The sequence below is a fragment of the Corvus hawaiiensis genome, chromosome 15 (assembly GCF_020740725.1).
Source record: "Corvus hawaiiensis isolate bCorHaw1 chromosome 15, bCorHaw1.pri.cur, whole genome shotgun sequence".
NCBI lineage: Eukaryota > Metazoa > Chordata > Aves > Passeriformes > Corvidae > Corvus > Corvus hawaiiensis.
The window spans coordinates 9,473,769-9,484,963 of record NC_063227.1 but is presented as its reverse complement, the minus strand read 5'-3'; the positions used below and the strand labels follow the sequence as shown (position 1 = coordinate 9,484,963).

The following is an 11,195-nucleotide window of genomic DNA, read 5'->3' as shown; positions in this document are numbered from 1 at the left end:
GCGGCTATTCTAATGTAATTGCATTCTGGCAATGCCTTGAGAACCTGATCAAGATCATCCCGCAAGTTTAATCCCTCCAAATTACAAAATGTTTACTATCAATCACCTTTATGCAGCTTTATTTCGTGGGCTTTCTTCAAGGAGCGAGCGGGATGTGTGTGTTGCCAGAGATGCCCCTTCACGTCTCCAGCTGATCACCTCAATGGGACCAGAGTCAAATGGTCAAGGCCATATGCGTATGAAAGCCCGGGCTGTGCTGCCAGCTATTCTCTCTAGCTCTGCATGGATTTCACACTTTCTATCCTGTTAGGATGCCTACCATTTACTTTAGCGTTGATTTTTTTATTCCACTTCTACGTCCTGTGTCATCTGGGTTTAATCTAGTTAGCAGATTTTATGCCTAAAATTGCATTGTTAAAGGGAATTGTTTAAATGGGGACCGGTGAGGAACCCTGAAACCCTTGAAACCGGGGTGTCCCCCCGCCCAGCGCCGGCCACACATACGTCGACTGCTGCAGCCCTTGGCTTGGTGCGAGGGGCTCGGAGGTGGCTTTGCTTTCTTGAAAGCATCCATTGCTATTTTCAGAAGCACAAACAGATGCAAATGTCTCTGCAAACATTGCACAATGAGATGCAGGGAGAGGACAGCCTTTCAAAACCTCTGAATAGCCCTTCAAAGCAAGCCTAATTAGGGTAAGTAGAGGTAATAGGCCCACTTGCGTTTTTTACACTCGAATTTTTCCTCCCTCAAAGCCTGCAAGGCTCTTTTTCCCCTGTGGCTGGGGGGTGGTGGTGGTATATACCCTCTCCCATTTGTTTGCGCTAATAAATGTAGATATGAAAAGAAGGGGGAGAGGTAGGAAAGGGGGGGGGGGGAGAGAAAAATAAATCATTTGAAAAGTCTCCTCTGTTAGTTTTTTTGGTGGCTTTTCCTGGTGAGATAGATAGTGGCAGAGCACGCAGCATCCTGGCTGGGGCCGGGTGTGGGGCAGGCACCAAAGCAGAGCCTGCAGCTCGTGTCATGTGGAACTTCAGTAAGTGAAAAAGAAAAGCAGAAGGTATGGGCTGAATACTTGGGTAAATCAGTAATAGAGCTAAAGGGCATATGCCTGTAGGGAATATGTTGGCATAAAAGAGCTTTAAGAGGGGCCATTCATACTGACAAAGGGAGATTTGAATTGCTGCCTTCACAATAGCATGAAAGGATGGGCTTGGGGTGTTCTGAAACAAAGTGGAAATCATACTGCCCTGAACGGCTCTAATAAGCTTTTAACTATTTTACATTATGGCATTACCTCTTTTTTTTTTTTTTTTTTTTTTTTTCCCTTCTTCTTGTGAGCCGAGAGCCAGCCCCACTTAGAAGTGTGATTTATACTTTTTTCTTCATGGTAATTTTGGAGGAAAATAGTTGGGATCTGAAAGGCAGTAATTCAGCTTTTTCAAGACAAGGAGAGGGAAATGCCATCATTTCTAAATGTCCCAGAAATCACACCAGTGCTCCGAGCTCCCTGGCCGCTGCCGGCAGCACCCTCGCACGTCTTGGGCCAGGAATGCCGGCTCATGACACCAACCACCCGTCTAATTGTGCTCCTTAGCAGCCCTGCAATCAGGCAGATATCGCTGTGCACTAACACTCGGTTACTGCACTGTGCAACTCAGGTGGGCTTCACCGTGCACTCCAAAACAATGCAGATATTGCTTGGCAACCCGCCCCAACTTTCACCATCAGCAGAGGTTCGGCATCTCAGCCTGTGTTTGGGGGGACTCGGGGGGCTGCAGCTCCCACCTCTCGCCTGGGAAGGAGGCAGTTGCCCGGCCTGTGTGTCGGGAGCCGCGCTGGCTTTGTGTGCGCTGGGGCTCCCTCCCCAAGCTCCCCCCAGATGGTGCGATCGCACGACTGCACTGTTAAAATAGAGCTCGTATAGACAATTAGCCAATTACTCACTCTGTCATTGCACTTTCTTCTTGTAACTGAGATGCAAACTGGACTATGTCTTCTTTGGTAGCTTCATTCATTGGCAGCATTATTTAATGACACTTTTGTCAGCTTTGGGTCTGCCCAAAGATTTCTGAACGTAGCTTTATGAACCCAGAAAGGGCGCCCCGTGGAGTGAAAGCGGACTTTGAACCTACAGACGATGCTAAAGACAATGAATTTCCCAAAGTCAGGGAAAGAAATCCAGAGCATGGCTACTACAGGGCATGTGGCTCAGTCCCTCATTGTCAGCAGCAGTGGCTATGGGGAGAATAGCCCAGTAGCCAAAGGGGCTTGAGCATATGGATGCATGGGCCACTTTCTCTGCTTCAATATCTCAGAAAAAATATCTCTGCACGTTCTGCTGGATCTTTTTAAACACACGAAGGTTGGACAGTTGGAACAGCTCTTTTGGACCAGATTACTCAAGATCCTGTCTAAGACTGGCCAAAATTAAGGTTTTTTGCTTTTACAGGTGTTTGACACAGCCACAGGACTAACACAGTGGAAATGGTAAGAGAGAGAGGTTTGGTTTTGCTCCCGGCATTTTTCAGGGAAGAGCAAACACTTACTTACTGCCTAATGAAGGAAACTCCATCATTCTACATATGTTTCTTTGAAATGGGATAATGCTTTTATTATCCATAACTTTTTGGCAGCAAGCATCATTAGTGGCTCTTTCCTCTGAAGTTCAACCCCATACAGGTGCAGGGATGGCTCCCGGGCTATCTCTAAGAAAGAAGGAAGGAAGAGGAGAGAGAGAGGGAGAGAGGAAGGAAGGAAGGAAGGAAGGAAGGAAGGAAGGAAGGAAGGAAGGAAGGAAGGAAGGAAAAGAAAGAAAGAGAGAAAGAAAGAAAGAGAGAAAGAAAGAAAGAAAGAAAGAAAGAAAGAAAGAAAGAAAGAAAAAGAAAAAGAAAGAAAGAAAAAGAAAAAGAAAGAAAGAAAGAGAAAGAAAGAAAGAAAGAGAGAAAGAAAGAAAGAAAGAAAGAAAGAAAGAAAAAGAAAAAGAAAGAAAGAAAAAGAAAAAGAAAGAAAGAAAGAGAAAGAAAGAAAGAAAGAAAGAAAAAGAAAAGAACTGCCATCTGTTTCCTTCTTGAGGGTAGAGTTTCTGTGAGATTTATCTTGTGAGTCCTCCAAGCTTGATTAGAGTGAGGCATTCACTGGACATACACACTCACGCTCCAGTCCGGGGTGTACACAGCCACCACCACCTTCCCTCAGCTGACAATTCCCTTCCCTGCATCCCATATGGCTCCCTGCATCTCCCAGCATCCCAACAAGTGCCTCCCGGGAGAGCAGAGCAGGTGACAGCCTTGCTGGTGACAGGTAGCCCAGACCTTCCTTCCCTGGGACCACAGACCTCATTAGCTGCCACTTGATTTATCAAGAGGGCATTATGGCTTTGGAAGCTGGCATCTTTTTGGATTGCAAATAGGAGAGGAGGAAACTGTACCCTGTGAAAAGATTGATTAAATACTAATTAACCTCTTTTCTTAGATAATGAAAGCACTTCAGTGAGCTGGATAAACATGATGCGCATCAGTTGCTCTCCTGGCGAAGCAAGGGGTAATTGAGAGAGCAATATCCATTACTGGTGTTGTGACAGGAAGGGTTTTCCTTTCAGATTACAAAAGACTTGTTGCAGGAGAGATGGTACTCAAATAGGAAGGAACAAAAATGCCATATTCATCAGGAGTTAAATCCCTTCGGTTTGAATACTACTACCAGTGAAGCAGAGAAACTTCTGCATTTATATCTAGGGATTGTCAAGTGAAAAAGTAAAAAAGGCAAATCAAGGTCTTAGGCTTTGAAGGGAGGGATTGACTCAGCTGCTTGTAGTTGCTGGTCTTTACTGGCAAGGTCTGGCTTTTCTAGGGTCTGAGCACAGTAATGTATAGATAAATATTGCCTATTTTCTGTGAGTTCCAGAGACCAAACTGGAAATCTACAGGGGAAGAAATGCTTTTTCTGGTCCATGTTAGATTTACGTCTGAAGGCTATGTCCCATTCTTCCACACAGATAGCAGCCTTTCCTAGAATGACATTGCTTCCTCAAAAGTGAGTATTTTCAAGGAGATATCCAGGTGGGAAAGGTGTTTAGGGTAGTTTGATCAACTTTTACCTGAAACTAGTGATTTTCATTATTTCTGACCCTGCCTTTGAGACTCTCTTTTCTGTACATTATCCTGAAGGTCAACATGGGGAATCCAACATGAAAGTGATCATGCTGGGAACTTTGTCTTCCCCCATTTGAACACGCGCCTTCTCTGTTTGGCCTCATTTATCTAAACTGAAGTGTTCATCCAGGGCCCCCAGATCTCTTGGTCCCTACAACAGAGTCAGGGACAGACTTCTAAGTCCATGATGTCCCTGGCTATGTGTCTCTTCTCCTGCCACCTCCAATAAGTGGACTAACACCATCTTAGTTTTGGGATTTTGTATTTTCATGTTTGCAAATGTTGTCTTTTTTCAGGCTTGTCATCTCAATGGAAACTGCAAGCTGGAAAAACACGATGTTCTGCCAGGTTTGTGCTGGGCTATAGATGCCAGGTGCTGCCCTAGACAGTCCTGCTGGAGGTGCTCCTGGGTATGATTTTATAAAGATTGCTGACACCTGCCATACAGAGAGGACCAGAACAATTGGTTTGTTTGTAAAAATAAGTCAAATTAACTCCTACAGATGGAACTTAATCCATTATTTGTGCAACAAACCATTAAGGTCCGTAATCACCTTGGACTGACATTAGACAGCTTTAAATGCTTTCCTAGAAGGCAATTTTGTGAAATCTTCAGGTTAAAGAAAAAGATTATCCTGGAATGTGCAGAATGTAATAATCCAAGAAAGAGACAGTGAAGTCCTGAGGACTCTGCCAAATCCCTGTTTGGGAAATAGAGGCATCAGTCCCCCTGCATCCTTCAATTTGTAACTAAGTACATCTCACAAGCATGAAGGAAGAGTGGAAGGGAGACCATGCACTGACACAGGCTGGTCCTTCCCTGAAGCACAATGAATCTCTTGGATTGAAAGCAAGGGATCAGGGGGCTGAATAGTGCAACAAAATGAATGAAAACAGAGCAGGGATGTTAGTGAGACACCTGAAGCATTTTTTTTCCGATTGTTTTAGGACACCAAATTTCTGGACTTGATTCCAACACTTCCATTTGGCAGAGTGCATACAAGACTGTGCCTGTGGACCCTTATTCATGATTATGCAAAGAATAAAGTTAATCTCTTCTCTAAAAGTCTTGCTTCCACAAGTTTTCACTCTGCAGAGCTGTGCTGTGTGTTCTGTCCTACTGACTTGTGTCAAAGTCCCACCAACCTTTGCCAAAGTCCTACTGGCAGTCAGTGAGTAAAACAAATGGGTAGGAGCTGAGTGAGAAGAGTTTCTTGTACTTGTGGAATTGTATGCATGGCATGGAGACGAGTGGCATCTCTGTCCCAGCCTCTCTAATGTGATATTTCATTGTCCTTTTCAAACGATCAGAGTTTCCTAAGATTTTCTTTCATAAGCAGTAAGATGCTTTGCACAGCCAAATAGAGGCAAAAGTGGGAGACCTGAATAACAACAAGTGCTGTGCCATCAGCATTTCCACGCTGGCAGAGAAGAGCATTATCCATTGGGAAGAGTCTTTTCACTCTTGTCTAGTGGATCTTAAACTGGAAGACTGACAACTGAAAAATAACAGTGATGATAACGGAGGAGCATTGCTCGGCATGTGGAGCCTTGGTCTGCACCAGCAGTGCCTCACGTGAACCCTTTCCCATCTCTCCTGAGAGAACAGTAACCTCAGCATGGGGGAAACCTCTGTTTCCAGGGCCATGGCTATTTCACCCCTTCAGCTCAGCCTTACACTCCTGATTGCCCTGGGGATTAATAACAGGGCTGGGTCCCACAGGACTTTTAAAGGGATCTGTTGCTTCACCATGGCTCTGTGACACCTGTGGGATCTTCAGTAGTTTTTCACACTGACCATTAGGCCTCTTGGTTGAGGAGGAGGAGAGAACAGGCATTAGTTGTTCATAGGCACTGCTACCGTGCTAGTGGGCATAAACCCGGTTTTAACAAGGTATTTAATTTGTTAATCTAGACTTAAAAAGCTTCTAGCGGTGTTATCTGAAGACTATATAAATAAGAGGCAAATTATCAGCTTGAAGTATTTATGCAGCATTTTTGCATCTCTCTTCTGCTCACATACAGTGCAGACAGTAAATCTGCTTGGTCCTTAGCAGCTCTGCTCCTCCAGATGATTTCTTTTAGTTGCATATGCCACCAACAAAAAAAGCTCCTGAAAATTAGTTCTCACCTGCTTCTGCTCTGATAATCTCTACTTACTATACAAATCAGTCTTAATGGAGCATTTGAGCCCCAGAGATCTGTAATTATAATATTAAGTTTCATGTGGTCAGAGGTGGTAGTGCAGACTGTCTTTCACAGACCATGTAGAGAGTAAAATCAAAATCTATGACAGATTGAGGCCCAATAATGAAAATCTTTCTGAGGATGCTCTTGTTCATAACTAAACCCTTAGCATCATTTGAGCCTCACCACAGCAGGGATGACACTAAATAGGGCACCACATGGCATTGAAACTACAGAAAATACTTGTTATCTAAAACCTGTACAGAATTTTGGATTTGCAGTTATTTGCTCACTTGTTGAGCACAGGTAATTCACAGAGAATCTCCAGAGCTTCAAAACAGTTGGAAAAGGCTGAAACAGAGTAGTTCCAGCTGCTATGGGCCCTTCTCATCAGAGCACACAAGCAAGTTGGTAGGGGACTGTTTCCTCACAGTAAATCCCAGCAGAGAGAAAGTGGGATAATCCCAGCTGTGTTCCGAGAAAGTCTGTGCTGGATGTCTCCCAGCCAGCAGGGATTCCCTATCAATGGAGCCATCTCAGACTTTCTCTCCTAACTGAAGGGGAATTAAGAGCTACATAAGGACTTGCAGAACCTCCTGGCAGAGGGTCCCTAATGCTTGCATGCCCTGGAGGTGGTTGAATGGCTCCAACAGGGGTAAAGTGTTACCAACACCTATCAGCAGACATATGAAAAAATGCATACACCTACATGCAATGTGGTGCCAAGATTAAAAATCGAGATGCTGTTTCAGTTATTTCTGAAGTCCATAAGGATCTTGCCACTGGTTTCAGTGGGACTGAGATTGTTGCCTGTTTATGGATATTTTTTAACACAGAACTATCTGGTATTTCCAAAAAATTTGCTAATGCTTTCATCAGCCCTAGTATTTAATTCACACAGTTTTCCCCCTGCAGTAATGCAAGGAGATGATTTTAGCGCAATTAAGAATAGCTGCCTGCTTCCAGCTGGGGAAGCCTGTTCCAATTCACCAAACTATTCTTTTGATAAAAGTAAATACAAACCCCCTTGTTGTAAATGGGGGTGCAGGTTGTTGCTGCAGCCTCTGAATATGGGCATTCCATCTGTCCCGGCGGCAGATTTGTTCAACTATGTCTGAACCTATCACCGCTCCAGGGAAAAACTGTTCTCTGACTCATGTTAATGTATGAATCTAATTGTGTCCTCACGCACTTTGCAGCTTTCATTGCCCATTAGGAACATTAACATCATACACTGAGTCCTGGTAGATGTATGGTCTTTATATACTGCATAATGTCCACAGATCTCTGCTGGCAGCTAAGAGAACACAAAAGAATAGAGGATATTTTGAAGTTTGGTGGAGTTTTTTTCTTCTTTGAGATTGAAGTCCAGTGTCTTGGGACCCAGTGACTTTAGATGACCTTCCGCCTCCATGGACTGTACTAAATTTCAGCCCCTGGAGGCTCCTGCATACAAAACCTCCTGGCTTTCAAGGGCAGGTGCAAGCAAAGCTTCACTGCGTCACAGATCGAGACCTGTTACTGCCAGAATTAGATTTCACAAATCTCTTTTATTTAACAGGACATCATTAAGGAACTGCCCTATGCTAGTTGATGGTGTCTTTAATTAATATAAGTATTATGCTGCTATTAGGATTTCCAAAAAATAACACTTTTCAGCATTTTTAGTTACTGAGAAGCAGAGGTGGGTGTGTGTCTGTATAGACATGCATATGAAAATTGTGTTGAAGAAATATTTGTCTATATTGCAGGCTCAGGCACTCAGGAGGAAATGCTGACACTGAAGTGTCTGTGCAAACAATTCAGCTCTTCTCCTTCTAATTTTTGTGACAATTATATGATCCCAAATTATGTTTTTGATAATACCTTCCCACAGGAGGGTTAACTTTCAGGCAGAGCTTTTGCCTGTGTGATGAACAGCTTCTCAGTGTTCTCTCTGATGCTTCCAGTGTTTGCCCTATGCCTTTTACCCCACACAGTGTATGATCTTGTCCTAAAGCATTCCTTCCTGGGCTTTTACTGCAGGCCTGAGCATCTGAGTACACTGAAAGCTCTGCGCAATTAAATCCTTAAATTCACTGATGATGTGAGATGGTGGTACCTCAGTTTTACAGATGAGAAACTGAGGCACAGAAAAATGAAAGTCAATTCATTCCATAATCCTTGGCTGTCCCATCAGAGATCTGTAGGAACTGGTTTATTTGGGCTTGTACAATACCCTCTATCCATCTTTCCTCACAAACTCCCTGCTAACTGCACACACAGCTCCAATTCACCCATGTTTTGGAGATGGCTGTAGAGGCATGTCTGCGCTGCCTCATTTCCCCCATAAAACAAAACAAAGAGGATAAAACTTGTTTTAAAGGGTCTGTGTGCCCAGTGCAATATGGGAGCATTGAGCAATGCTAAAGAGAAGGGAGGATGAAGTCAGGAAGAGTAGAAGCCCTTCAGCAAGGTAGGATTTTGGGGGTCAGAGGGCTCCTGTTACACCCCATTGCAGGAGAAAGGAAAGTTTGGGATTTTGCAACAGTGGAGCAGATTTCTTGGAGACGAGGGTACTCTTGACACCCTCAGTCTCTAGGTGAGAGCCAGAGCTGTGCCAGAGCTGGTGCCGAGGCCATGAGATGGCACATTTGGCCACCCTTTTTCCTCTCCCTGCCCGTGAGTGAACTGGGGGAGCCTCCATCCCACCTTGTGACTTGAGGAAAAGAGGCAGCTCATGCCAGTCAAGCTCTGCCAGTGTTGCAGGTTCAGGGAAAGTTACAAGCGCTGTACTCTGTTCAGGGGTGCAGCACCTTCTCCTTGCCCCAAAGCACCTGACACTTTCCAGCTCCTGCTGTGAACCATGGCAAGGAGAGCCTGAAACACCAGCACTGCTCCTGTTCTCTGCTTGCATCTCCTGAGCAGGGCTCTAATCCCTTCTCTAGGAGACTTGGGGGCCAGGTAGCCACATGTGTCCGTGGCCAGTGTGGTGTCGGAAGTGCTGGCTGCTGCCTTGGGGTGATCCCTTCCCTTCCACCCCAGCCTCCTTCTGAGGAGTGAACCCCTCGAGTTCAAGAAACAAAACTCCAGAAGCGCTGCTGAAATTCAGTACAAACGTTAAAAATTTTATTTACAGGGTAAAGTACGATTTCTTAAAAAAACCCAAACCAAAACAAAACCCCCACTTTGATAAGAGGTATAATAATAGAATAAAGCTCTTTATGTACAAAAATACAATTTTCATATGAATGAACATCTTGAATAAATTAAACCGCTTTCTGGTCCAGCCGCTGAATACCCCGTGTCTGCTCCCACTCAAAAGCAGGCCGGCCGCGCTGGGGGTTAGCATCTATAATGCATGAGCCTCTCCGCTGTCCGCCGGGTGCGGGGTCCCATCGGGGCTGGTGCTGGGACCCCCGGGAGGGGCTGAGCCGCCCCGGGGCAGGGCCGGGGAGACGCGCTGAGCCCCGCGCTGCGCCCCGGGCCGCATCGGCCCCTTAAGCCTTTTCATGGTATTGTCAGGGCGTTCAAACCAAATTTTCATGCTCGTTTTTCTTCGCTGGAGAGCTACAAATTGTAAAATTGACTTTTCACCTCGTCTGCGGCAGCAAATCTGTCGCTTTTCTTCTTCCCAGTTTTTCGGAGTGGCGCGGGAGGCGAGGCGGGGGTCGGGGGGAAGGGGCCAGGGGGAAGGAGAGTGATGAAAAGTGCAACGGGACAAGGCCCCCAACCTCTTCCCCCCCCACCTCCGCCGCCAGCCCTGGGCTGGGAGCGCCGGGCGGTGCGCGGAGGGCGCGGGGCGGTGCGCGCTAGCGGAGGGGCGCGCCCGGGCCGGCGGGCAGCCCGCGGAAGCCCCTTAGGCTGTCGGCGGGCGCGTAAGCGCAGTCCTCGGAGGTGGCGGGGCTGCTGGGGCCGGAGGCGGAGGCGCAGAGCGAAGGGGCGGACGGGGAGGCGCTGGACAACCAGGACCCCGCGTCGCTGCCGGGACTGGGGGGCGCGGCGACCCCCGCGGAAGGCGGGGGGCGGCGGGAGGCACTGCTCGGCCAGGCGGAGGGTCTCGGAGAGGGCCCAGATGTAGTTGTAGGCGAAGCGCAGGGTCTCGATCTTGGTGAGCTTGGTGTCGTCGGGGAAGGTGGGCAGGACGCTGCGGAGCTCGTCCAGGGCGGCGTTGAGGTGGTGCATGCGGTTCCGCTCCCGGTCGTTGGCCTTGACCCGCCGGCTGCGCTTCAGCGTGTGCAGCAGCGCCTCGGTCCGCGCCCGCGCACGGCCGCGCCGTCTCCGCCGCTCCCGCGGAGCGCCGGGCTCCGCGCCGTCGCCACTGCTGGGCGCCTCGGCGGGCATCCTGCGGGAGAGAAGCCGGACCCCGTCACTGCCACGCGGGGCAGGGGAGGATAGAGGGGGGAGCGAAGGGGAAGGTGCGAAGCGGCCGGGGAAGGGGTGGGGGGGGGGGGTGGGGGGGGAAGGAAAAAAATAAATATAACGAAGGGGGTGGCGGTGCGGGTGCTTGGCAGGTGCCGGCGCTCCCGTACTCACATGGAGAGGCACTCCCGGGGATGCGGTTAAGCAATAACGGTATGAAAATACAGAGAGGAAAAAGCCGAGCCGGCCGCTATAGGGGAAGGCAGGGGACTCAGCGCCGAAAAAAAAAAAAAAAAGCGAAAAAAAAAAGCCAAAGCCCGGAGAAAGGCGGGGCGGGGGGGACACGCGACCGCGCGTGGCTTTGAAGTGCTGCGGGCTGCGATCCGCTCGTGTGAGCGGCGGCTTTGGCACACGACGGCGCGGCCGCCCGTTCTTATAGCGGCGGGCGGACAATGGCCCCGTGGCCGCCCCGCGGGGCCGCGCCGAGGCGGCAGGTCGGCCCCGTGCGCCGCGCC

General features: G+C 48.0%; 1 protein-coding gene across 1 annotated transcript; it reads right to left on the bottom strand.

The window, feature by feature from the left end:
* Window positions 1–10,130: 10,130 nt before the first annotated feature.
* NEUROG1 (neurogenin 1) lies at window positions 10,131–10,662 on the bottom strand. The gene is given in 2 exon segments (XM_048319421.1): window positions 10,131–10,328; window positions 10,330–10,662. Coding segments are annotated over 2 exon segments (531 nt in total).
* Between the last annotated feature and the right edge of the window lie 533 nt (window positions 10,663–11,195).